At 37.8% G+C, this 27,963-nt stretch overlaps 2 protein-coding genes across 3 annotated transcripts in view; one reads left to right on the top strand and one right to left on the bottom strand.

Moving 5' to 3' along the window:
- Positions 1 to 27,963, top strand: part of FBXO5 (F-box protein 5) — a 295,980-nt gene that overhangs the window by 119,282 nt on the left and 148,735 nt on the right. The gene's annotated exons all lie outside the window — the stretch shown is intronic.
- Positions 3,387 to 27,963, bottom strand: part of VIP (vasoactive intestinal peptide) — a 45,375-nt gene continuing 20,798 nt past the window's right edge. The window contains exons 2-8 of one of the 2 annotated variants that reach the window (XM_066248229.1): positions 14,887 to 15,054; positions 11,693 to 11,801; positions 9,817 to 9,939; positions 8,516 to 8,620; positions 7,372 to 7,503; positions 6,451 to 6,538; positions 3,387 to 4,386 (exon numbers count right to left, since the gene is read on the bottom strand). In XM_066248229.1, the coding sequence (XP_066104326.1) occupies positions 6,493 to 6,538; positions 7,372 to 7,503; positions 8,516 to 8,620; positions 9,817 to 9,939; positions 11,693 to 11,799 (513 nt within the window). In that variant the 5' untranslated portion in view covers positions 11,800 to 11,801; positions 14,887 to 15,054 and the 3' untranslated portion in view covers positions 3,387 to 4,386; positions 6,451 to 6,492. Of the gene's footprint in view, positions 4,387 to 6,450; positions 6,539 to 7,371; positions 7,504 to 8,515; positions 8,621 to 9,816; positions 9,940 to 11,692; positions 11,802 to 13,014; positions 13,207 to 14,886; positions 15,055 to 27,963 lie in introns of those variants that run through there. The other variant, XM_066248228.1, reaches the window with a different exon arrangement.

Genomic DNA, 27,963 nt, shown 5'->3' with positions numbered 1-27,963 from the left:
GTGTTAGTTTAATATTAAGATACTATATGGCTATATATCTATAGAAATATATATATATATATTGCAAAGTAAAACAAAAATAAAGGTATTTTGCAAATAACTTTTATTGCAGGTGCATTAAAATAAATTTATAAGGGGTATTGTGTTGGTGATTGTGCATTAGATATTAATTTTAAAATCTTAGACATATTAAAAATAAAAGTTACTCTTTTTCTGAGTCAGTCAGAAGTGCCACAGCTACAGAAAGCCCTCCATTCAGTGACCAAAACCCTGGGATGAATGTTGTATAATACATTAAACCAAGACCTTTTTAATTCAAGTCATTTGTGCAGCAAGAGGCAATTTTTTTAAGGATTGTTATTTTAGAAATTATGGCTAAAGAAGATATTTGTATTGTTTCAGGCACAGTATGCTGATCTAGTAAACAGTAGGCATTTTCATAGGAAAAATCAAAACCCCCAGAAATTTCTGCTCTACATAACTCCCAGGAAAGCATTAGGTTGCAATTGCAAATAGCATGCAGGGAGCAAAGAGAGAACAAATTGAAGAGAGGGAACAATGGGAGGTGAGGTTTTCACAAAAGAAGAAAATCACATTGTCTGCTGAGAATGAGACCAGCAATCACAAAGGCTGTCTTTCTGACCCTTGGCAAATCCTGTCCAATTTTGGACAGCTGGGATACAGAAGGGAAAAGAGAGGTTTCAACATATGGTCTTTGGTGCCAATTCAACGCCCAAAGGAATCCACAATTTGGGGTGCAGTGAAGAAGAAAAGTTTATTCAGTGGAAACAGCTCAAATGTTACAGCAGGGCTGTGGAAACAGCAAGGCCCTGGGACCAGGCCCCGCTCAGGGCTGGTCAGCTCTGCTTTGCACTGCTCCTGCAAGACATCCTAGTGTGTCACCTTCGTTGTGTCTGGTTTGGACTGGGAGGTGCAATCTCTGGTCTTTGGTGGAAAGGGAAGATAGGCTTCCTCAGCTACAGGGAGCTGGCTTATATTGCCAGAAGTCCCTGCTCTGGTCCCTGATGAGTCCTTCCCCATGCAAATGAAGACTCCAAATGCTCACAGTTTGATTGGTCCCAAAGGCACTGTCCTGATTAGTTAGAATGGAGCCATTCTGATTGGTCAGTGAAGATACTGATGGGTATGTCGCTGTACTGCTCCAATTGGATGGGGAAATGGGACTCCAGGAACTCCTGTATAAGGGCTGGCTCAGAGGGCAGGTGCACAGTGCAGGCGGGCAGTTCAGTGCAGGCTCTGCCTGAAGTCGTTTGTGGGAGAGGCCCCAGTGTAGAAAAGACTGCTAGGCTATTTTTTTTTCTTTCTGCTTTTAATCTGAACCCAGTTAAACCACCAGGAGCCCTTCTTGGTAGGTATTTTGTTTCGAAGGGCCCACAGGGCCAAAGGCCACGTTCACCGACAAGGTAAGGAAAAGCATAAGGCAGCTCTGAGGAAGGGTCGGTTGAAAGGCGTAAGACCTATTGGCAGTGGCTGAGTCTCAGGGCTAGATTTCTGAAAGCCAAAAGATAAGAGAAATTGCACTACTGAGGAAACCCACGCAGATGGGACCTCTGTTCTGTGTGGCCTGATTCTTCCTAACCTCTCTGACTCCCTGTATTATCTTATATCTTAATAGTTCTCTGAACTTCAGCCAAATTGGCCTCCTCCCTCTGCTCCCCAAAATATGAAAGATGCCCCGACCTAAGGACTTTTACACCTGGAACTTCTTTTCTGTCTAAAGTGAGCTTTACATACAACTCATAGCTGATTTTTTTTCTGGACTTTACTCAAATTCACCTTCTTGTGTGGTCTTTTCCAGGAACCTCATCTGAAATTTAAACATTTTTTTAGGACATTTAGTATCCTCTTTCTCTGCATGAAGTTTTCTCCTCAGAAATCATGTTCTGACACAATATGTACTTGCCTTAACTGTTTTTGTTTAACATCTATTTCCCTCAATAGAATGTAAGCTCCTTGGGGGTAAGAACTTGTGTTCGTTTTGTTCAGTGTTATATCATCAGAACCTAGAACAATACTGGCCAAATAAGAGGTTCCCTATAAGTACAAGTTTAAGAAACCAATAAGTAAACCTGATTTTCCACAGCATCAGTTTATAAACTTGTTAATAATACCTTCTTCCTTGAAGTTTTGGAAAACCAGTCTTTCTTTACTGGTTTTCCAAAACTACACACTTTCCTATTTTCCTCCTATTTCTTTTTTTTTGGGGGGGGTTAAATTTTATTTATTTACTTTTTACAGAGACAGAAAGTGAGTCAGAGAGAAGGATAGACAGGGACAGACAGACAGGAATGGAGAGAGATGAGAAGCATCAATCATTAGTTTTTCATTGAGTGTTGCAACACCTTAGTTGTTCATTGATTGCTTTCTCATATGTGCCTTGACTGTGGGCCTTCAGCAGACCGAGTAACCCCTTGCTGGAGCCAGGGACCTTGGGTTCAAGCTGGTGGGCTTTTTGCTCAAACCAGATGAGCCCGCGCTCAAGCTAGCAACCTCGGGGTCTCGAACCTGGGTCCTCTGCATCCCAGTCTGACGCTCTATCCACTGCACCACCACCTGGTCAGGCCTCCTATTTCTTCTTTTACTCCTTTTTACCCCATTTGTCCCTTAACATCCCAGATGTTGGAGTACCTCAGTGTTGTGGGTTTAAATGTGCTTTCCCAATTCATATGCTGTAGTCCTAACCTTCAGTGCCTCAAGATATGACCTCATATAGAGGTAGGGTCTTATAGAGGTAATGAAGTTTAAATGAGGTTTTTAGCATGGGTCTTAATCCAATATGACTGGTGTCTTTCTAGAAAGGATATGTTTGGAAACACACACTGACTCACACACATGCACACACACATGCATGACCAGAGACAACCCTGTGTGAGAGTCAAGACAGACATTGATGCAATTTCACTACAAGCCAAAGATTGCCAGGAAACTACCAAAAACGAGAGAGATCAGACTGTCTTTCACCGTCCTCCGGGGAAGCCAATCCTATAGACACCCTTACCTCCGACTTCTGCCCCCAGAACTGTGACACAAGAAATTTCTGTTGCTTAACTCCCTGAGTCTGTGGTACATTGTTAGGGCCACCTGAGAAAATGAACACGCCCAGGAATCAGGTGTTGAGATTCTTTTTCATCCCTTGGTGATCTCACGACCTATGCCTTTAAATCTCTTTTATATACTGAGGTCTACCCACTGTTTACCTCCAGCCCAACATCTCCTCAGAACCCCTCATGTACATCTTCAGCTCTATTTAATGTCTGCTTTATAATGTCCAAAGCTAAACTCGTCTTGCTCTGGAGCCTCCCTCCTCCCATCTTTTTCATCTCAGTTAATAACAACACCCTCATACAAATTGCTCAGGTGATTTATTTTGAAAGAAGCGTTCTGGACTTTTCTCTTTAATACCTTACACAAAATCAAATGTAACTCTACCTCTAATATCACAAAAAGATTGTCTAGAGCCTGGCACTTTAGAGCTGAAACAAGCTACTATTGCATCATTTGAAGACCCGAAACAGTAGAAGTTGTTTGCAATGGAAATCAAACATCTTTATTTTCTATGTTTAATTTCTACAATCATTTTGGAAAAATAGTGCTGTCTCCAACTGTACTTTCACAGATAGAAGCTGGTATGACTAAAGCATTCCTTGAATGTTTATAGAAAATAATTAAAAATGAAAAACAAACTTTTCTCTTAGTTTACAATCTACACATAATTAACACAAGCATAAAGACACGGTCCAATGTCAGAAGTAGAGGCCATTCTCCTTCATTGAAACAGTAGATCAGAAGAGTGCTTTTGGCATTTAGGGGTCCAAATTTGTAAGAGTAGTAATCCCATTCAAAATAAAGGTTGTCTATAAGTATAAAAATGCATTACATTTAAGAAAATATTTTTTGAAGAATGACTTTATCTTGGTTGGTATTCTCTTAGACATTTTAGGTCTATTTAACACAGCATTCTATCTGCTTAACATTCAAATTTGGACACACTGCTTATCTGTTCCACTTATCTGAATAGTTATATAAGCTCTATAAATAAACACATTAATTTTGCTCTATTACTACCCTTCCAAAAAGCCTCATATCATTGGAATTAGCCTAGTATTTTTATCATTAAATGCATCTTTGATATAAAGGATACACAGCATATGATATTACAGGATTTACACAAAATTAAAGACAAATTTAAGAACTCTCAAATAATGTCTGCAATATAAACAACACAATTATTACATTAGCTTAAAACAAATCACAACATTCACAACATAACATTTTATTTGGTTTTGATATTGAAGATGTTTTATTGATTACTTCTGTAGAACTCAAAATATAATTACTTCACCTAGTCATTTTTCTTCAAGAATTCTGGAAAAGAAGAAATTGGTATGTAAGCATAGACGTATTTTTAATTACAAAATCTTAATTTCATTCCCTTATTGACTCATTGAAAAAAATCTATTTCTCGTTGCCGCTGATCAGCAGCCTGTGACAGGAGATCATGCTGTGGGAACCAAGAGAGCATCTCCCAGAGGGCCGATTGTCAGGACGGGAGCGGGGCTGGGAAAGGGCTCTCTGATCAGTCATTTATAATTACCCACTTGACATTTTCACAAATGGCTGACCCACAACAGTTTTTATGAATAGCAACTTATTCAAAACAACACATTTTTAAAAATATGTAAGATAAAGTCTATGAATTACCTTACACTTTACAAAAGAGAATGGTCAATCCTTTTTTATGTTTCAGTTTCTGTTGTGCTATATAATATAATGGAGTCGTGTTCTTATAAACATTTTTTCAAGAAGTTACATGGGATTACCTTTCTTTTCTGAGCAAAGGGACTTGTTTTCCTGAAATACCCTTTCATGACAACGAATGGGCACGTGCAGCACCCCTGACACGTATGTCCCCTAGAAGTGAAGGACAGTCAGGGGCCACAAGCAACCAACTGGACAGTGAGTGGATAGCCTGTCCGCTCTTTAGGACTCATGGAAACCAAGAACTGAAGTGAGACGGTGAATTACACTTATTCTGAGCTTGAGTCTGGTTTCATCTCTGTGACCTATGCAGGGTTGTATCTAGACTATCTTCATGCTTTATAAATAAAGTTTTGTAGGGACACAGCTACTCCCATTCATTTTATATATGATCAGTGGCTGATTTTCTGCTACAAGAGCTAATTTGAGTATTTTTAACAGAAACCATAGAGAGAGACCACAAAACCAAAAATACTTACTCTATATCCTTTAGAGAAAACTTTGCTAACCTCAAATGGTGATGATTAAAAATTTCTTTAAGCACTTGCTACACATTATAACTACAGTTTTATGAGCTAATATAAGCATTAATGTACTCAGGAAAAAATATGTCCTTTATTTATACATAAAGACAGTAATGATAATAAATTTGTTACTTAACAAAGGAAAAACCTATTTGTGTTTTCTTTACTCAAAAAATATTTTATAGTGAATACTATTGGACTTATAGTATCTACACTTACATTATAGGTAAAAGAAGCTAGATTTGACTGTTGCTGCTTGAAGCTTGATAGGTTTCAAGGAATATAATTAGATGCAGAATGCCTTGGTATTTCCACAATAACAAGCTGTGTATTTCCACAATAATAAGCTGTGCTGTAATTTGGTAGCATTCCTTTGTACTTAAATAAGATGGGAGCAGTCGCTCGTGGGACAAAACCTTAAATTAATAGAAGCAAACTGGCTTAATTCTCAAAAAGAAAATCAGTTAAAACAAAAAAAAAGAAAGAAACATAGATATGGAGAACAAACTGACAGCTGTCAGAGGGGAGAGGGTTCGGACTGGGTGAAAATGGCTGGGATTAAACAAGGAAAAAGAATCATAAGCACAGACAACAGTATGAGATTAGCAGAGGGAAAGGGAGGAGGGGCAGGTAGGAGATGGTAAAGGTAGGTAAAGGCAGGCAGGTGATGGAAGGAGACTTGACTGGGGTGGTGAGCGCACAGTACAATAGACAGGTGATATGTTATAGAATTGTACCCTTGAAACCTATATAATTTTATTAACCAATGTCACCCAATAAATTACATTAAAGGAAAAGAAACACATTAAAAGTAGGGGGGAAAAAAAAGAAAGCCAGTTTTTCTATTAGCATGAGTCAGTGTCCTCTGTTTTATATCCTGACAGGGGTATAGAAATATGTCTGAGTAAATTAGGGGATACAGAACTGTTACTCATTGTGAATTTTCTGTTTTATGCAGTCAGAACCCTGCATGAATTCTGTTAAGCTGTTCACTGGGTTGCAGTTCACTTCAGGTAGGACTGTCATTCTTAGATAAGGTCTCTTTGTGAGAAGTCTAAGATTTTTTTTTTTACGAAGTGACTCCTACTTCCTTAAATAATTAGATGGTTGCTATCAGAGTATGATTAGAATGCACAGGTGTACCCACCACTGGGGAGTTGTCATCGGCTTCCCTCAAAGACCTTTTTCATCATTTTTCTAGCTCTTCGAGAAAGTCAGGAGATTCTCCCTCAATGCTGTAGGCACAAAAAGAAAATTGAGCGTGTTTAGGCTCTTAGATGAGAAAACATCTAAAGAAATACGTAGTATTGCGTGACCCGGGCTATTCTCTGTACTCTGTAACATACTCTGTAAGCTAAATAATTCACTTTTAGGTTAGCTCTTACCTATGAATTACTTAATTCTAAAGTGTCTAACATTATTCTTACCCAAGTATAATCTGGTGGGTAAAGAGAGCCATCTTGTCTGACCTCACCCAACTATGGTCATCTTTACTACTCATCATCTAAACAAAAACAATTGGAATAAAAAGAGAGAGCATCCTACTTCCTATTTCTTTTTCTCCAATATCTACACACCTCAGAGAGACACCTCAGATTCTACTGAATCTGAAAGAAAGAAACAAACTCATAGCTTACTTTAGTAAAATAGGAGAATTAAAATGTACATACAGGGAATTCCATGTGATACCAAATTGCTACTTGACAGCCCTTCACATGTTTTACAAATCAGATATTTTAATGAAACCTGTTCTGGATTTAGACTAGATGCCACTACAGTAATCATTTTGAACCCTAGAGGCACAATAAAATCAACTGGGAGCTCTTAAGAAATATCAATGTCTACAGCCAGATGCGCAGAGGCGCTAATTTTCTGGCAGTGAATTTTGGGTCAGGCCCGAACATCAATATTTTTACATTTCTCCAGGGTCATCTAATGGCAGCCAAGGCTGAGAATTATGCTTCAGGGAATAGATAGTAAGATGGAGAGATGCATGCCTCCATTCTGTAGTTTCTATTCTGAAAGTTATTTATAATTTCTCATTTTCGCAAGTGTTCTGTTTCTTTACCTTCTCTTCCCATTCAGAATCGAGTTCAAATATTTCTTCACAGCCATTTGTTTTCGAAGGCGGGTATAGTTGTCAGTGAAGACTGCATCCGAATGGCGTTTGCTTGGTCCCTGGTCTTCTGAGAAGTCATTGCTTAGATGGGACAGGAGAGTGAGAAATAATTCAACACATTCTGGCACTTCCTGGGAGTGTCTTAAGACACATTTTGCACTAACTAAGCAAATGATTTATCCAAAAAAAAGGGGGAGGAATATTTGAGGCTGCATTCTGCCAATGCGAGGAAAAGTTCTTTATAAATAAATACTCCCCAAGAAGCTATGTCACCTGCAGAGTGCCATTTCAAAAGTCACCTGTTGGCCATTTAAAGAGAGACTCTTGGCCCTGGCCGTTTGGCTCAGCGGTAGAGCGTCGGCCTGGCGTGCGGGGGACCCGGGTTCGATTCCCGGCCAGGGCACATAGGAGAAGCGCCCATTTGCTTCTCCACCCCAACCCCCTCCTTCCTCTCTGTCTCTCTCTTCCCCTCCCGCAGCCAAGGCTCCACTGGAGCAAGATGACCCGGGCGCTGGGGATGGCTCCTTGGCCTCTGCCCCAGGCGCTAGAGTGGCTCTGGTCTCGGCAGAGCGACGCCCCGGAGGGGCAGAGCATCGCCCCCTAGTGGGCAGAGCATTGCCCCTGGTGGGCGTGCCGGGTGGATCCCGGTCGGGCACATGCGGGAGTCTGTCTGACTGTCTCTCCCCGTTTCCAGCTTCAGAAAAATACAAAAAAAATAAAAAAAAATAAAAAAAAATAAAGAGAGACTCTTCCAATGCCTGGTTTGAGCAGGAAAGTTATAAAACAAATGCTATCATTAACCTTAAGATTTGCTTCAGTTTATACTAATGTCTTATTTAGTTTTTACTGTCTACTTCAATATGCAGATTTATAAATGATTGCTACTTAAAAATATGTTAGTGTGTCAAAAGTTGGTATTTTATTACTAGAAAGTCTTATTTCCTAATCTATGGGCCTGGTATATATTTAACCAAACAAACATTATCAAGAGTTATCAATTTGCAACAAAGTAAATACATCATTAACCGTGAAAATATAATTATCAAATTAAATAATCTAATGTGATTGATAAAAATTAATAAATTCTCTTTACCCAAGTCGTTTTCCAATAAGGGACTCAAGGTACTTTTTGGCAGAAATCTGACCCAAGAGTCTACTGTAGTCACTGGTGAAAACTCCATCAGCGTGCCTGGCATTCCTAAAATGAAAAAGAGAAACTAGACATTATTTTGAAGATAGTTTCCTAAAATATAATTCTGGCTCAATGAATAAGAAAGGAAGTCATCAGCTTCTTATGAAAGCTTCTCATGAGAACTTAAGTTGAAAAGAAGATTTCCTAATAGCCTAATAAAAGATATTTTCTTCTCATATCAAAGTATATCCTATATTTTTAGTCCTAAATTTTAAAAAAACTTAAAGAAATTATCTTTTGTAGAAGTATGTCTCAATATTAAATAATATTCTCTGTTTTTAAATTTATTAAATGTATTGGAATGACAAAATTTATTAAATGTATTGGAATGACAAAATTGATTAACAAAATTATACAGGTTTTAGGTGCACAACTCTACAACACATCACACATCATCTGTACACGGTTTTGTGTGTTCACCACCCCAACTCAAATATCCATCCATCACCATCTATCCCCACTATCATAATAATGCCCCTGATAGGATCTATAAAACTAATTCTTCCCTAAGAAATATTAATGGGAGAAATATAACATTTAAATTAGTTTCTATTTACTTATTTATGGTACTTTATTTGTCCTACCCTTAATAATGATAGATATAAGAGGAAACAATCCTGATTTATAGCAAAACCCTTTTTATACCTTTTGCTATTTCTTTTGCCAAAATACTTGGAAACAAAATCTCTTAAAATAGAGAAGAGTTTGGGACCTATCAATCAACTTTTCTTTCCAAATGAGGAAGCTTTTATACTGTGTCTTCAGTAGAGAGCAACTTGGTCTATACTTGAATGCTACTCCTAACAAATGACTCTATAAATAAACAGCTCTTTTTTTTGCAACAAACAGCTTTTATTATTAGATATATTTTCTTTACATAGACCTGAAACTTTTGCCCTATCATGAAACTTTATCGTGAAATCCTACATGCTAAAGTTTTACTAGAATTGGTACAATTTCTGATGTTGGTATTTGTGCAATAGAATGTACATTATTGATTACATCATCCTGCCTTGTTACAATCTTTCTACATGAGAGTCATGTACAGCCGCACAAGCTGCAGTAAATCAGGCTGGATGAGGCCATGACACATGGAACCCTGTAGTGCTGTACTGTAGAAATAGCTTCATGGAGACACAAAAATAAAACACATATTTCAAAATTATGTTTCCTAAAATGCTACTCTATACAAACGAACTCACCTGGACACATCATAATAAGGTGTGTCATTTTCAGCTAATGCATTTTGCAAGATGTCACTGTCACCTTTTAATGAGGTTTGATCAGGTTCACTTGCTCCTTCATAGGGTATTCTGTCACCCAGTCTGTTAGGAAAACGTACAGTAGAACTATAATACACTCTTTTACCAAAGGTGGTGCTCATGTTTTTATAATCATTTCAAATAAGCTACTCAGAATATTGGGGAGTATCACCTATTCACAAATTATGTATAGTATAGCTGATTTCCTGGTTTCTATGGTTTATGAAAGTATAAATAATAAAATTTTTGTTTATCCCATAAGATAGATACCATACAATTTTTACAAACTGTGTGTCTCAGTTCAGTCCTATTGTAGCATTAAACAAAGTACACTTCCTTGGTAACACCTTCATGTTGCAAAGTTAAATTTTACAAGTAGAAAAATTTTATACAAAATAAGCACTTTGAAAATCTTTTAATATTCAGTATGAAAACTGGGAGCAATTTGTATGTTTGTTGATGTTTAATATCATTTGGTATAATATGTTTTTCTGTATTGGTCAAGTCCAAAGAATTTCTCCATCTTTGAATAATTACTCAAATTCAATGAATTTTGTGGGGCCTCTGGTTTCTAATCTTAAGTATTACTGTGTTTTAGTAAGGCATGTACAATGCTTCACTGAAAGGCTAAGTACAGTGATGCTTATACATGAAATATGACTATATAAGTGCATACATATTTTGAACAACAGCTCACCATTATAATTATATGTACATATACTTTCTCTATTAAGGTAAACCTCCAAGCATGTGTTGATTCCTTGGTATTTGTGTATCTTCTGATGCTGTGGTAGTTAGTAGTCAGTAACAAGCAGTTCTCCTTGCATATGAAACCTAGCCATCAGTGCACACTTCAGCATTCTTGTGATCATGCATCTGTGACGATATAACCATTCAGCCAGAGTCATTCTGTTTAGTTATCCAAGCAACATAAATCTGGCTTTAAGCAGATTTTATGAAGAATACCAAGATTTAAGAAATTATTCATTCATTCTATTGAGCATAAATCTACCTTGAGCAAAGAATCACAAATGGAAATATAAGCAAAAAAAAAAAAGAATTTCCCCTTAGATACAGTGGTGCCTATAAACTGGAAGGAAAGATCAACCTAATATAGTTTTCATTTACTCTTTACTTCTTTAAACAAATTTATTTTATTCCAGATAAAAGGTATAAGTGAGTTATATTATGATCTATGAATTTAAAATATAAAAAGACAACACAGAAAACAGTAACATTAAGAATTTGTGGTCAAAAGCATGTATATTAAAATTTACTCATTGGACAAGGGTGTCTATCTAGATGAACTATTTTACAATTTTTAATATTGGCAGAGATAGATCTCTCTAGCATGATTATATATATATTTTTACTAATCAACTGCTAAACTTATGATTATTTACTGACTGATCTTAACAATGAACTAAAATGAGGCAGGCAGCTAAACATCTATTTTTCATTAGCTACTCATCTCACCCGAGATGGTGCTGCATAAAGGCTCGTGACTGATCTAAAGCTGATTTTGAATGAGTGGAAGTTCATATTCTGCTTCCACCATTTTTTGGAACTATGAACTATTCTGTCCATAAAACTAGCCATTGATACTGTCTCTCATACTCTGAGAGGAAATTCCACGTCTCAGAATAATCATGTAGACCTGATGTTGAAAAGATTTGCTTAACCCATCAACCAAATATTTCAATGTCTAATACATACTTTTTAAAAATTGAGCTGTCCAAATTAACAGCTAGGAAGAAACAAGAAACAGATAGAAGAAACAAGAACTTTCAACTGTCTGGATTGGAAGAGAACTGACCTCAGAGCAGCAGGTGCCCCAAACAGAGGCCACGCCAGCGTTTGTGAGAAGAGCAGGCTGAAGAGGACCAGGAGCAGGAGGAGCTGGAGCTTCCTTCCGGTTTCCATCTCTGCGTATTGAAAGGGAGAGGGTCCCATCAGGTTTCCCAGCCACAGATGTCACCAGCCTGGTAATTCTGAGTGTCTAACAAATTCTGAAGGCTCTTGCAGAGAGTTTAGAAAAGTGTGCATCTTATAGAAATAGTTAAACTGCAATATTATTACTTTTTAAATCAAGAGGATTTCTCTTGGTGCCAGGCGATTGAATAAAAATTAAAATCCTTTATTTACTACTGCTGCCTATCTTACACAAGCATGTAATTGGCCCCAGGATATATTGAACTGTTAAGAGAGCTGGAAATAACCCTGGGGACTATCTTCTTTGACAAAGATGTATATCCAATTTTAGTGTCTTTCCTAACTAAGGAAACAACCTCAAAAATGATTGTTTCTTCTATTTTAATTTTGTATATCTAACTAATATAAAAGTAGTTTATTATACATTTAATAATATCCACATACATATAAAAGTATGTATCTAACACTATAAAAATTATTTTGTATATACACATTTTTCTCTTTTAATTGTAGGTGTTACTGGGAATGTAGTTTCTTAAGCCTGAGTTTGAATAACAATGCAATTAATGGTGAAAATTAATATAAAAAAACCATCATTGAACCACATATCACTAATGAAATAATTTTTGCCACAAAATAGAAATATATTAAAAACTCTAGGGTTTTTTTTAGCATTTAATACACTTACACATTTTATTTTTAAACAGCTTTTAGATAAAAACTTAGGATTTCAAGTTCTGTTTTCTTGCTGTCTATAAACATCACAGGATTTAAATTTCAAACAAAGAGAAAAATAAATGCTTCTTAGGTTCACATAATCAACATATTGACATAGAAAGAACAGCACTTAAAAACAAGGTGAAAACTTTAAAAACAAATGTACCCACTAAACCCTTTGGTCAAAATTTATACACAAGAAAAAGAACACCCCACCATTTGAATGCATTTTAAAGACAGTACTGAGTGAAAGAGAAAGCAGGAAAAGCATGTTTTAATTCAAAAGACTTTTAAAATTTTTATATATGAGAAATGGAGGCACTTCTATATTTACCAGGTGACTGAGAAACTTGTATTTTTTGTTTTGATATACAAAAAAAAGGATACTGTAAACACTTTTTTTCCAAATAGAGAAGAATTTAACACACGCTGAGAAAAGTTCCAGAGGCAAGGACAGATAAAAAGAAGAAAGTTCAAGTTTTCACTTACCTTGCCTTGGATTCTTCCTAGAGAACCCTGTTCTGCAGAATGTTGGAGCTGTCTCAGGTGCTGAAGTCCCGTGAGGCCAACAAAGGCTCCACCAGATCTCAGTCCTTAGAGCTGAAGCAGAACTGGCACTGGCTAAGGGTTGGGTACTGCCAGCAGCTGCTTTCACTCTACCCTGACCAGCATTTCAAAGCCCATCATTTTATAGGGCTTGTACTTAGGGCTGAGCAATCACAAAGCTCTGAAAGACGTCACAGCATGACTCCCACAGGATGAATAGGGCTTGACGTTCCTAGTTAATTGTCATTATTTCTGATTTATATAAATATATAGTAACTTCAAGCTATAAAATAGAGGAAACTGTTTTACTTTTTAAAAACAGAAACAGCTACCAAGTTTAATGTGAACTGTTTTAATCTTTAATTAGCAGTAATGACATAAGCAGTAATGACATTGCGTTATAGACAAGACCACTGAGGTTCCTTCAAAAAATAGAAATTTTATGTACTGGAATAGATTCAAAAAGCAACAGACACCTGTTCATTGTTCTTAAAGATGTATGATTCTCTTTTGTTACACAGCATCAGTTCTTCTAAAGCCTTTGTTTTATTTTTATGCTATTCATGTAGATCCTGACTCCTGTAATCTTTCTTGATATCTATCCTAATTTTAAAAGTATCTAAAATTAATTTCTATATTTTTATTATTATAATTTCTTTATGTTGAAACTATTCTCATAAAAAAGTTTTAGATCAACTCTAAGCTAGTATAATATACACACTGTTGTAAAACATAGTAGTAGCGCTGTTATTTTTATGTTTTCATAGAATGTCATCATTCCCAGTGCACTTTCATACACACAATCTCAGAGGATTCAAAAACTAAATTAACAGTCTGTCTACTTCAGGGGATTCAATTTTTAAAATTTTCAAATGTTACACTCACTTGATCAGGCGGTGGCACAGTGGATAGAGCATCGGACTGGGATGCGGAGGACCCAGGTTTGAGACCTCGAGGTTGCCAGCTTGAGCGTGGGCTCATCTGGTTTGAGCAAAGCTCACCAGCTTGGACCCAAGGTCGCTGGCTTGAGCAAAGGGTTACTCTGTCTGCTGAAGGCCCATGGCCACGGCACATATGAGAAAGCAATCAATGAACAACCAAAGTGTTGCAACAAAAAACTGATGATTGATGCTTCTCATCTCTCTCCGTTCCTGTCTGTCTGTCCCTATCTATCCCTCTCTCTGACTCTCTCTCTGTCTCTGTAAAAAAAAAGTTACACTCAATATTTTAATGAATCTTTGTGCTACACAGAATTAACGTATTTATCCCTTATTACCAAACACACACCTACAACCATACTAACTTTTGAACATCTCCCACTCAGTCACTTGACAGGTATTTGCAAAGAACTAGTTGTAAAGCACATATAGAACACTGTGCTTTGATAAACACTAAATTTCTATTTGTGGATTTTTAACTCAAAACAGCTTAGCATAAATTTAACCAGGGTTTAAGGTAAAAACACAGCCACATGTACAACTTTATGAACAGGAAAGTAAAATACCATCTTTCCTTTTATTTTTTAAAATTTCCACTGCATGTATTCTTTTACATTTTTGTTCTTAAGTTCTTAAAGGGAGAATGACTCTAAACGTTTCTTCTTCTACTTCAAGATTTTAGTATCTATTTGCTTCATTCAAAGTCTGACTGATCCAGTAAAAGAATAGCCTGCTCTACCTAATCACATTTTCTAATCTAGTTACAAGAAAAATTAAATGAATTAAATTTTAAAATATCTGGAAATTTGTTTCCCAGTTGACAGCTCTGACTTAAGCCAGAGTCCCTGTGGCTTAATTCCAGGAAATCTTTTTTTACCTGATTATCACAAACGAGAGGTTGAAATGATTCTCATATGATTTTTTGTTATCCTTCGTTCTCTGTCACCCAATTCTCAGTGAAGCAATTTTATTTAGAAACAGCAACAGCAAAGTAAGTTGGTTGAGAATCACAGAAAAACGGATGCTGAATGATAGGCAGAAAAATCTAAAAGAAAAAAAAAAGGACATAAAAGTGATTAGTTAGTGCTTCTAAGGAAGCACTTAACATTCACAAAGAATAACTACAGTAGATTTTTCCAATGGTAAAAACAATTTCTCCCATTATAATTATAAAACACTAAAGTAAAGAGAAATAATTCATTTTTTAATCTCTGGATTAAAAAGAAACTAAAGAACCATGTTTCTTTTTCCTATGAATTTAAACTAGAGAGCAAAATTGAATTTTAAAATGAAATCATAGCACCATCTACAGGTTCAAAGTCTTAATACACTTAAGATTTTCTTTCTTTCTTTTCTTTTTTTTTTTTTATTTTTTCAAAGTTTGAAGGAGGGAGGCAGTCAGACAGACTCCTGCATGTGCCCAACCAGGATCCACCCGGCATGCCTACCAGGGAGTGATGCTCTGCCCATCTAGGGTGTTGCTGCATTGCAACCGGAGCCATTTTAGCACCGAGGTGGAGGCTATGGAGCCATCCTCAGCACCCGGGCCAACTTTGCTCCAATGGAGCCTTGGCTGCGGGAGGGGAAGAGAGAGATAGAGAGGAAGGAGAGGAGGAGGGGTGGAGAAGCAGATGGGCGCTTCTCCTGTGTGCCCTGACCAGGAATCGAACCCAGGACTTCCACATGCCAGGCCGACCCTCTACCGCTGAGCGAACCAGCCAGGGCCTAGATATTTTTTAATTATTTTTATTTATTTATTCATTTTAGAGGAGAGAGAGAGAGAGAGAGAAGAGGAGGGAGGAGCAGGAAGCTTCAGCTCCCATATGTGCCTTGACCAGGCAATCCCAGGGTTTTGAACTGGTGACCTCAGTGTTCCAGGTCGATGCTTTATCCACTGTGCCACCACAGGTCAGGCTAGATTTTTTTTTTAAAGAATGTGGGCTTTTGGACCTGGCCAGTTGGCTCAGCGGTAGAACGTCGGCCTGGTGTGCGGGGGCACCCGGGTTCGAGTCCCGGCCAGGGCACATAGGAGAAGCGCCCATTTGCTACTCCACCCCCCCCCCTCCTTCCTCTCTGTCTCTCTCTTCCCCTCTCGCAGCCAAGGCTCCATTGGAGCAAAAGATGGCCCGGGCGCTGGGGATGGTTCCCTGGCCTCTGCCCCAGGCGCTAGAGTGGCTCTGGTCGCGGCAGAGCTACGCCCCGGAGGGGCAGAGCATCGCCCCCTGGTGGGCAGAGCTTCGCCCCTGGTGCTGGGTGGATCCCGGTCGGGCGCATGCAGGAGTCTGTCTGACTGTCTCTCCCTGTTTCCAGCTTCAGAAAAATACAAAAAAAAAAAAAAAGAATGTGGGCTTTTTTTATTTTTACTCAAAATAAAAAGATACAAACCAGAGATCTTTTAACAGATACATTAAGGATGCTTCCAGAAAAATAAACATAAAGAAAAATATGTAGTTGAGTTTATCCTAAATACAAAAACATAAATGTGCCTTTACTGTTTAAATCTGCTTTATTCCCAACTTTGACATACCTTTCAAAAATTTCCCCACTCGTTAGCAAAACTGATCTTCTACCTTAATGCTTCTCAGTAAACTGTTGTTTATAAGAAAAACTATCCTTTGTTCATTTAGTTACAACAAATCTCCAAGATTCTTCTTGCACATGTAAGTAAAAATATGTCCAGAGACTTTGAGTAATGTTTGCCAGCTTATGCTGGTGGTTAATTTATATAAGTATGGAATTGAAAGCTAGGTTTTCTGAGCTTCATTTATCTTTCTTTCTTTAAGAACTTGTCATTTTCTTTAACTTTTATCATCACCATTGTTGATTCTAGTAGGTACGGTAAAGAAAAGAAAAACACATAAAAATATGGGCATCTCCCCTCTCCTTTTCTCACCAAAAGGACCAAAGACAGAAATCAAACTGGCATTCTGAGCCAAAATATGATGAATATAGGGCAATGCATTGGAAGGGGTCTCAAGCTTAGGAGGCAGGCAGAACCCCAGATTGACTCTTTTTTCTTCATTGTGAAGAGTTAACAGAGGATCCTTACTGCTATAGTAGGTGAAATGCCTCAGAGATGCTCTTTGGGCTCTAGATTGACAGCTTTGTCTGCCTACCTCACCCTAATTCACGCTCGGCCTGAGATCCACCCTTTCTCTCAGCGTCATCCTGAAAGGTTAGGTCTAGACAGAGGTATAAACTGCTGGCATGAACCACACATGGCTCAGCTCTCATTTGTGCATCTCTCAAGCTATTCAATGATGTTATTTTTAAGACTAAAAAATGTTAAAAGACAATATTTTGTGACATGAATATTATGTGGAAGTTAAATTTCAGTGTCTATAAGTGAAGTAGTATTGGACAAAGAAATGCTTATCACATATGTGTCATCTATAGCAGCTTTTGTATTACAATGACCAAGTTTAGTAGTTGTGACAAAGACTATATATAGCATGCAAAGCCTGAAATGCTTACTAACTGACCCTTCAGAGAAAACTTTGTCAGTGTCTGGTAAGAGCCTCCCATCTGGGAAGGCATTTAATAGGTCATGTTACCTTAATATTCTTAAGTCCTATAATTTGAAAAACATGTATTGGGAAATAAATAGATATGTAATTTTAATATAATTATGTATAAATTATAGACTATATGCATATGTTTATAACAACATAACATATACATACTTGTATACTTTTCATATTGAAAGTATATATATACCTATATATATTCATTTGGTATATTAAGAAAAATTAAAAGTACAAATATGTTGCAATATACTATATTTTAATTCCTTCAACTTAGAAAACTTGGATTTCCTTCCAGGATTGTTATACAGTATTCTCATATCAATGATTTGATAAAAATAATGTTATTAGAAAGATAAATTTTTCCTTTAAAGTTACCTACTACAGTTCATTCTGGATGCTAAAAGTTTCTTAATATTAAGCAATTTGATACATACTGATTTAAATGATATAACAGAGAATGACCTCTTCTTTAGATCCAAAATGCCATCATCTATTTCACTTATTGATAGCAAAATTTAATGAAACATTATTTCTTTGTTTTAAAATTTTCTGGTTTTATGTCAAAATACATGTAGAAAGTATACTGAATTAAATGTATTTATCAGTAAATTTATGAAAATAGATTTTAGAAGAAAGGCTACCGAGAAGTCACAAAAGCACAACATTCTGTTATACAAGTTTTAAAATGCAGTGCTAAAGATTTAAGAACAAATTTCCTCTGCTTCACAATGTCATCTGTCCTATATTTGCTGTCCACCCCACCACCATACACACATTTCTTGTTACCAGCCTTTAATTCAATGACTTCTTCTACTTGGGGATTAGACTACATTAGGTCAACAGAGAGAGGGAGAGGCCCCCAGTGGAGAAAATGGAAAACAATGATGTCTAATTCTTGTCTATTAACTTTAAGATTGCTGCATTCTAGATATTAGAATAAGAAATTGGCAAGAGTGTTCATTCAGTTCTCATGGCTGCTCACCACTGGATCCATCCTCCCCATGTGAAGGAAGAGCCTCTGAGATAAGGAAGAGAAGAGGTTATTAAAGATGAGGAGGCAACCCTCTGCTCCTGAACCGGTGGGAGTTCATGATGGGGTTGAAGGCCTGATGACAGAGCCCTACTCTTTCAAACATGGGGACTAAACTATAAAAGCTACTTGCCTTGATTTCTCATCTGATTGCCATAGCAAACCATGAAGAAATGCTCTTTGCAATGGTACAGGAGGGAGTAGATCAACCTGTAGGACAGAAATCTCTCTGCCACCCTGTAGGATCTTAAATGTCCTCGTGAGGGTAAAGAGTGGAAAGAGCCTGTCTATCTTTCATCAAGAGTCAGGTCATACCTGGGGACCAGAGAAAACTGTACATCGCACTGAATGACAGCATGGCCCAGAGCATCACCCAAAGATCCAAAGACAAATTCCCGGATTTAGTATTATTATGCACACTTTCAGAAACTTAGATACTGCTCTGAGGATAAAGAGAGAACAGCCAATCCTGAATTCAACAAATTTTAAATACCAAAATTACTGTATTTACCCCAAAATGAGTAAGATTACATTTTCTATGGAGTAGAGGATCCAAATAAAAGCTGTGTTAGAGAAAATACTGTAAAACTAAAATTTTTGTACATTATTCAATGTGGCCTATGACAATTTATTCCTGCTATTGCTTTACAGATGACCTTGAGTTTTGTATGTACATGCTTTGCCTCTGGGAGTCTTCCCAGAACCCAGTACCCTGTTTAGTAGTAAGATCAATGAATAAGTGACTGTGAGACAGAAGGCTGGTGATGTTGAGGCCCATTCCAGAATAACGAGGCCAACCCTTCTGTCTTCCTCCAACACCTTTGTCTTTCGGTCGCTCTACCTGGTCTCCAGGTTTGATGTATGGTTCCCTCATTAGGCTTCCCCACCCTGCTTCTTAACCTTCGATCTCACAGTCTATTTCTTTCCCTTTTGTCAGTCCTATGCGAACTCCCGGTACACCTGAGTTTTGAATAGCCCTCAGGAGAGATCTGATCCCACAGGTTGTGAACCCAGGTGTCCGTCCCATTGGAAATTCTCCAGTTGCCCCTTTGGGTCTGCTCTCTGCTCTTCTTCACTCTGTTCTATGTTCCCTAGATGCTGGCCTCCGAATTCACCCGGGGCCTGTGGTCCTCTGGCTTCTGGTTGGGCTTAACCAAAGGGAGACACTGATAGGGAATGAAAGGGACTGAAGAGTAGAGGAAAGAGTTCTGATATTTGAGCCCATAGAGCAGGGGTCCCCAAACTACAGCCCGCGGGCCGCATGCGGCCCCCTGAGGCCATTTATCCTGCCCCCACCGCACTTCCAGAAGGAGCACCTCTTTCATTGGTGGTCAGTGAGAGGAGCATAGTTCCCATTGAAATACTGGTCAGTTTGTTGATTTAAATTTACTTGTTCTTTATTTTAAATATTGTATTTGTTCCTGTTTTGTTTTTTTTTTACTTTAAAATAAGATATGTGCAGTATGCATAGGGATTTGTTCATAGTTTTTTTTTTTTATAGTCCGGCCCTCCAATGGTCTGAGGGACAGTGAACTGGCCCCCTGTGTAAAAAGTTTGGGGACCCATGCCATAGAGCGTGGTTTGGAAGAGGCTGCCTTCCTGCTGCATGGCCCAGGCTCTGTAGGAGGCTTCCCAGCCACGGCCCTAGAGAGGCACAGCTTGTCTGCTGAGGTTAGTCCATGGGTCCTTTGCCACCTCATTGATTCCTAACCTTTTTAAACTCTCTTCTATTAACCTTTGAAGGTAGATATTTGTGTCCTGATGGGTCCCAACCCTGTGCAAATTCACCCAAATATCACACGTCTAAGATTATCTGGAGATGTTTAATTTTAAGATTCAATAGCTTTAGAAGGGTTGCTCATTTTTTAAGTTTCAATATTTTGGATTCAAGTTGGGAGACTCGAACACAAACTAGGAGCCCATCCAGACCCTTGATGCTCCTCAAGTCCCTCCAGGGACAGAGGCTGGATCCATTGCTAGTGCCTGTCGGGAGGAAAGGTCAGTGTGCTGGCACAGGCCAAACCTCAACCACGGATCAGGTCTTGGCAGAGGGGAGAGAGTGGCCCTGGCGGAGGAGGCCTGAGTGCAGTGCAGCCTCCCCAGGGCTGCTGACGCCCGGTCCTCAGGAAAGATCACCCCGCTGTCTAGGAAGCAGGAGATGTGGTTATTTGATAAGCTCTGTTTTTTCTTAATCATTGTTCTAATATCCTGTATCTGTGCTCATTTCACTGTCCTTCCCAGTCTGGAAGTCTGATGTTCTATATGACTCATGAAACCATGATTTCCAGCTAGAAAAAAAGGTAAGAAAACTTAGTCCTGCTTCTTCATTTCAAGAAATTAAATATTTAATATTCAAATGAAGCAACGAACTTCGAATGGGCAGCAGAGCTGAGATTGGGACCCTTCTTTCTCGCTCCAAGTTCGCTGACATCTTGCTGGATTGTGAAGCCAGCATGTTCACAGCCCACAGATGTGGAATGTGGTGTGTAATCAAAGTGACGGGGAGAGAGGGGACGAGGGTGTGACTGACTCATTGCTGTGACCCTGTGGCTTTCCCACACATGACTAATGTGTACTGACGGTATTCAAACAGTTCAGTAGAGTGGTGGGGTTCAGCCAGTTCACACTGGTTTGGCAGAACCGACTCCTAATTTATTGTTGAGTTCAGCAAACCAGTTGTTAAAATGGCACTTGTAATCAGCCTTCTCTCTAAGGTGGGCACCTGGGCAGCCGCCTAATATGAAAATCACAAATTTCCATTCCTTACTCTTTGTTAACATTAATCTGTGCAACAGTATATTCTAAGCGCCCGTAGTCATGTTCATGCCAACCATAGGTGAGATAAATTGCAAGTGAGGATGCCAGTCAAGTACCAATATAGAAATATCTTAAATGACAGTTTTATTGTTTTTGTCAGGTATTATTTAATATTTTTTCATTAATATTTTAAAACTCTTACAATACATAATATAGTTTTGTATATCTCTTTTATTCTTATTTAACTATTAAATGCATGAAATAATAAACTACCTTGCGGTATATATATATATATTTTATACTTAAAACAGTCATTAGGACAGAGAACCGGTTGTTAAATCATTTGAATCTCACCACTGGTTAAGTTCTATAATTTACATTTGTTTGGAAATAGTTTTTATCCTAATTATAGTCAAATGAAACTTAAATGAGTGGGATCAGAGCAGGAAATGGCCCCTAGGTCTAAGTTAGTCTCCTTGTGGATCCTCAGATTATCTCAAAGATGGTGAGGGAGAATCCAATCCCTTCATCATAACAGTCCTGAGCCTAAGTGTTAAGATAGAAAAGCATACAGTTCTTTCATTTAAGAGTCCTGAGCTTAAGCATTAGATAGAAAAGCACACAGTGCTTCTTTTTCTCTCCATCCTCAAGAAGGGAGGTTCCTGACACTCTCCTTGGGGAGGGAGTCAGAATTAGACACTTTCGGATTTATCTGTGTGTTTAGTACAGATCCCAATAGCCTCTGACAATTGTATTTGTGTGCCTGTACGTGGAAGATCCTATCATTTGAGGGGAAATGACATGTGGGAGTTCAGGTGCTTGGATGACACACTGAGGGTTCCCTGAAGCAGGCAGGTCTCCGTCCCCCCTCCTCTGAGCTCCGTGAGCAGGCTCCTCTGGTCCCATCGCCTCCAGCGCCTTTCCTAACAATCTCTTCTTCACAGTCCTGCAAAGTGATCTTCCCAGACACATCTCTGATCAGATCCTCCCGTGTGTAAGACCTTCCTACCGCTCCCCATTGCTCTTCAACTAAATTCTGACCCGGCCTCAGGCTCGCTAGCCTGGCCCGTGCTGCCCTCATCAATGGCTCCTCGCCGACCTCCCCTCCCCCCAATATACCGTCATCTCTTCTCAAGCCACGAGAAACAACTTTCAGTGGCTCGAAGGTACTGCATTCTCTGTTCCTCTGGTTTTTCACACACACCGTTTCCTCCTGTCAGGAGCGCCCACTCCACTCGCTCCTTTTTCTTCAAGTCTCAGCTGACAGGACACTTTTCCAGAAAGATCTCAAACCATTCTCCTATCAAATGTGGACTAAGTGCCCTGCTTTGGGGCTCCCATTTAACTGCATTTTCCCTAGGATCATACTGTGCTGTATGTCGTGTTATATATTATCCATCCTCATTTACAACATGTGCAAACTGAGTGCCTGACATATAAGAGGTGCTCCGTAATGATTTCACACCACAAATGGTTGAATGAGATTAAACTGTACCCATTTCAAGATTTTTTTTTTTTAGTGAGAGAGAGACAGGAAGGGAGAAAGATAAGAAACAGCAATTCTTCGTTGCAGCTCCTTAGTTGTTCATTGACTGCTTCCTCATATGTGCTTTGACCAACGGGCTACAGCAAAGTGAATGACCCCTTGTTCAAACCAGCAACCTTGGGCTTCAAGCCAGCAACCATGGGATCATGTCTATAATCCCACACTTAAGCCAGTGACTGTGCACTAAAGCTGGTGAGCCCGCGCTCAAGCTGGTGAGCCCGCGCTCAAGCTGGATGAGCCCGCGCTCAAGCTGGATGAGCCCGTGCTCAAGCTGGCGACCTCAGGTCAAACCTGGGTCCTCTGTGTCTGAGGCCGACACTCCATCCACTGTGCCACCGCCAGGTCAGGCTCAACTTTATTTTAATTGGACCTCAAATCTTTTATGATTTTATTTTTTTAGATTTTGATTGTCTTGGTCCAATGATCAAGACTTCTTTCTCACCTTCAAATTAATTTAGTACAGGATGCTTTTCACCCAAATTTTCCCAATTTTATCTTTTTTAAAAACTTCTCAGATGTGTTTATTATTTCTCTAGAGCTAAGACTAATAATAAGTAGATTGTGTTTTAGTCCCTAAAACAAACAGTAGGTAAACAGCAGCCCTCTGGTTAATGTTTGATTAGTATACTAATGAGTATTTTAGCCTGTATAAACATTGGTTTAAGCAAGTAAGAATCTTATAAAAAATGATATATTTTCACAAAAGAAAAGAAATATTTTCTAAAGAGTAAATGGTTCCTCATTCTTTTACAATGTCCTCTCTCACCCTGTAGACTTGCTTTTTAGCACTGAATCTGTATTTTTCCTTCATAGCATTTCCACACTGCATTCAAATGAGCAACTGATTTAATTAATTTAACTGAGTCTTATGCATCACCTGATACATTAGAAGAGTATTCAAAATGCTTGCTGATCAGAATGAAATAAATTTAGAGAAGATAAATTTAAAACAAAAGGTTCTTAAATTGTTTTCATCTGGCATTATTTAACTTAATGTTAATTTCCTCTTTTCCTATGGCTAAAGCAAAAAAGAAAAAAAATAATGAAAAACCCCAAACAAACAAAAAACCTAGGTGCTATTTTCTCCATCTTCAGCAAGAAAAAAATACAATATAGAAAAGTTGATCAATCAGTACAAATTATTCCATTGATGAGTCGGGGATCCAGTATTTGAAGTCTATTAATGACTAATGAAATCCTCAAAACCTCTAATGAAAATCCAGAAACTTGTCAAAGAATTTTCAAATATTCATTGGAAAGATAAAAATGATAAGATTAAGAAAAGATAACAAAATGTTTATAACTCCAATATAATATGACTCTTTCCATTTTTCACTTTTACTTTTATAAGTAGTATATATTTTTAATAGTTAAAATTATAACAGATTTTAAACGTATGTTTATAAATTAGTGTATTTCTACCTTCTCTGGACAATTAGACATTTATCATAATTTTACAGAAGATTTATAATTATTTATAATATTTTTCTAATATTCCATTGTTTTGATAGAGCTATCTTTATCTCTGGTAGTATAAAACCCTTGGAGGTCTTTTCCTTTCATGTTTTCTTTTTTATTATTTTATTTTATTTAGAAAATTACTTTTAACAGGGTGACATTGATCAATAAGAGTACATAGGTTTCAGGCGAACATTTCTATAGTATTTGAACTGTTGATTATGTTGTGTACCCATCACCCAAAGTCAAATCATTTTTCATCACCTTTTATTTGTCCCTCTTTATACCCTTCTTCCTGTGTAGTTTCATGAATATAGTTTTATTGTTTTTCCTAAATAATTTCATTGGGATAAATTCCTAGAGCAAAGGTGCTGTGTCTGTTCCGCAGTAAACAGTCATAAAGCTGGCTGGAAAACTTTGAGAGTGAAGACGAATAAACCACTTAAGTGAACTCTCTTAATCATGCGCAAATGAAGCAGTACTTCCTACACTTAGACAATAGCTGACTAAAAGCAAACATTTAGCTATTACATGAGCTGCTCAAGACTTCTCTCAGTTGTGAAACCTTAAATAAAATGTTCACTGCTCAAATGCTCTTGATCGCTTAGTAATAAGAATAGATATTCCTTTTTTTAATATTAACTTGCTTTTTAATGATTGAATTGTATTTTGAGTTAAATAGATGTATTCTCCTTTACCAGACACAGAAAATAGAAAGGCTATATTTTTAATAAACAAATAACATGATTGTAACATTGCAGGTGGGGGGAGCCTAGCTTAGTGGTTATACTATCTTGATTTGAATCCCAGCTCTACCATTTGCAGACAGTGTAGGATCTTTATTAAGTTATTTAATCTTTCTGGGATATACATGTATATATTATATATATATGAATATATAGATGGTATATATATACATATGTATGTATAAATAATTATATATGTATTTATAAATTAATATTTCATATATACATATGTAATATTTCATATATATTAAGAAAATCATTAAGACCTTAATATATATACAAAATACTTGTGTATATATTCTTGATATATATTTTATCAATATATAAAAATATATAAAATATTAATTTATGTATATATACACACACAAGATGCATAATACTTTTTTTTTCTGAAGTAAGAAGTGGGGAGGCAGAGAGACAGACTCCTGCATGTGCCCAACCAGGACCCACCCAGCATGCCCACCAGGGGGCGATGCTCGACCCCTCTGGGGTGTTGCTCTGCTGCAACCAGAGCCATTCTAGCACCTGAGGTGGAGGCCATGGAGCTGTCCTCAGCGCCCGGGCTGATTTTGTTCCAATGGAATCTTGGGTGCAGGAGGGGAAGAGAGAGAGAGAAAGGAGAGGGGGAAGAGTGGAGAAGCAGATGGGCGCTTCTCCTGTGTCCCTTGGCCGGGAATCAAATCCGGGACTTCCACACACCAGGCCGGCACTCTACCACTTTGAGCCAACCCGCCAGGACCCATAATACATTTTTATACCTATGATCTAGCCAAGACCTTAAGAAACTTCTGGTCTGACAATTGCCAGAATAAAAACCTTTAATTTATTTACAGTTAGTGGCCCAAGTCAGCAAGTTATCTTAGTTACAGAGGAATACATTTTGCAAGCCATTTACCTTAGCATATTGTATCAGGAAATTGCAGTCTATGAAAAAATTGTAGTCCAAGAAAAAGCTAGTCTATAGATGACTTATTCAACTTTTCTTTTGTGATGTTCCACGTAAGGTTTTTATTACCCCTGCCTTAAAAATACTCATGTTAAAGTTATTAACACATTACATAAACTTTTTATTTTATTTCATGTGGAATACATTAAAAATTGTTTTTCATAAAAATCTTTATCTTTCCCAGGAAGACTCCCAGGGCTTACCTGCAAGCATGTTCAAAATAGACTTCTTTACTAATTATTCCTGAATCAGCACTTCAACTTTCATAAGTGGAGGTCAAGAGCTGAGTCATAGAGTATATGTTTTCTTTCTTTAGTGGCCATACAGAATTTTCATTCTGAGAAGTAGGCAGGGAACACAATCTCAAAACTCACTGTACATATTTTTGAAAAACTCATTAAGAAAAAGTTACTTAGAATGTTTGTGCAATCTCTCTACTTCTACAAATCAGTGGCTCTTAATTTTTTCTGAATCAAAGCTCCTTCTGATACCTTACAAACCCTATCCTCAAAAAAAAAAGCATCCTGCCTGGCCAGGCAGTGGCGGAGTGGTGCAGTGGATAGAGCATCGGACTGGGATGTGGAAGGACCCAGGTTCAAGACCCTGAGGTAGCCAGGTTGAGCATGGGCTCATCTGGTTTGAGCAAAGCTCACCATCTTGGACCCAAGGTCACTGGCTCAAGCAAGGGGTTATTCAGTCTGCTGAAGGCCCCCGGTCAAGGCACATATGAGAAAGCAATCAATGAACAACTAAGGTGTCGCAACGAAAAACTGATGATTGATGCCTCTCATCTCTCTCTCCGTTCCTGTCTGTCTGTCCCTATCTATCCCTCTCTCTGACTCTCTCTTTGTCTCTGTAAAAAACAAAACAAAACAAAAAAGCCAACCTTGCCCATACACATCTGCTAGTGTACATAATTTAAAGCATTCTTATGAGTCTACTTTCAAAACTCATCAGCTCCATTGTGGTTCTTGAAACTGGTTACAAAGGTTCGTTCAAAATAGTCTAAACATCTCCCAAGGTCACTGAGGTGCTGCTTACCTCAATGATACTGTGACATTTGTCCCCAATTAGTTTATTTTCACTTATCATTTTTGGACGATGACAACTGACTGGATTTCCATAGAACTCCTAGCTTTAATTATCCTAAGCCTACTGTTTAGTGTTTTGCTCATTACATCACACAGGATCCGATCTGTTTAGTGTAAACTTCAAATTGAAAATGACTGCGCTTCTTCTGGATAAATGATTTGCCTCCCTTGATGAGCGCTTACACGATCTATCTGTTCGTGTTCTGTTCTTTAAATAAAGTTAGAACGCTAAGAGAGGAATCTGTGGCCCTTTGCTGGGGACTGTTCGGTATGTAAGACTGCTTTCTGAGCACTAACCTCATTCCTGCCTCTACTTTACTTCATCCTGGCATAAATTTACATCTACTTCTTATCTGTGGTATCTTATTTATCAATACCGAGTAACAAAGAAAAAAGAAAGAAAATATAGAATAAAGGAATGCAAAAGAGGAGAAAAGGTTTTTTTAGTTATAGTCCTTTATAATCAATTTCTTTCAAAGCACACAATTAATTAAATATTTAACTTATATTTTAGAGATTTTAAAATTGTACAATAAAACTGAGAAAAGTAATTTAGAAATCATTTTGCTAATTCATGTGGTCCGTTGGTGGTTGCAAAATCTCCACTTTCTTTGAGCTACAAGAGAATTTTTAATTGTCATTGTAACTTTTAAATATCTAAAAGAGTAAAGAAAATGAAATCACAAATACTCATACATCCATCATGTAGATTTTAAATGGTTAATATTTTTGCCATATTTGCTTCTATCGGTTTTCTTCTGTTAAAGTATTTGGGAGTAAATAGCAGACATAAAAGCCAGAAAGGCTCCTCTCTGCACAAAGCAGTGTGAAGGGCTCACGGACCCGCTCTTGT

Source organism: Saccopteryx bilineata, chromosome 12 (genome assembly GCF_036850765.1).
Source record: "Saccopteryx bilineata isolate mSacBil1 chromosome 12, mSacBil1_pri_phased_curated, whole genome shotgun sequence".
NCBI classification, from domain to species: domain Eukaryota; kingdom Metazoa; phylum Chordata; class Mammalia; order Chiroptera; family Emballonuridae; genus Saccopteryx; species Saccopteryx bilineata.
The sequence above is the reverse complement of the archived record's forward strand: the minus strand, read 5'-3'. Positions and strand labels throughout refer to the sequence as shown.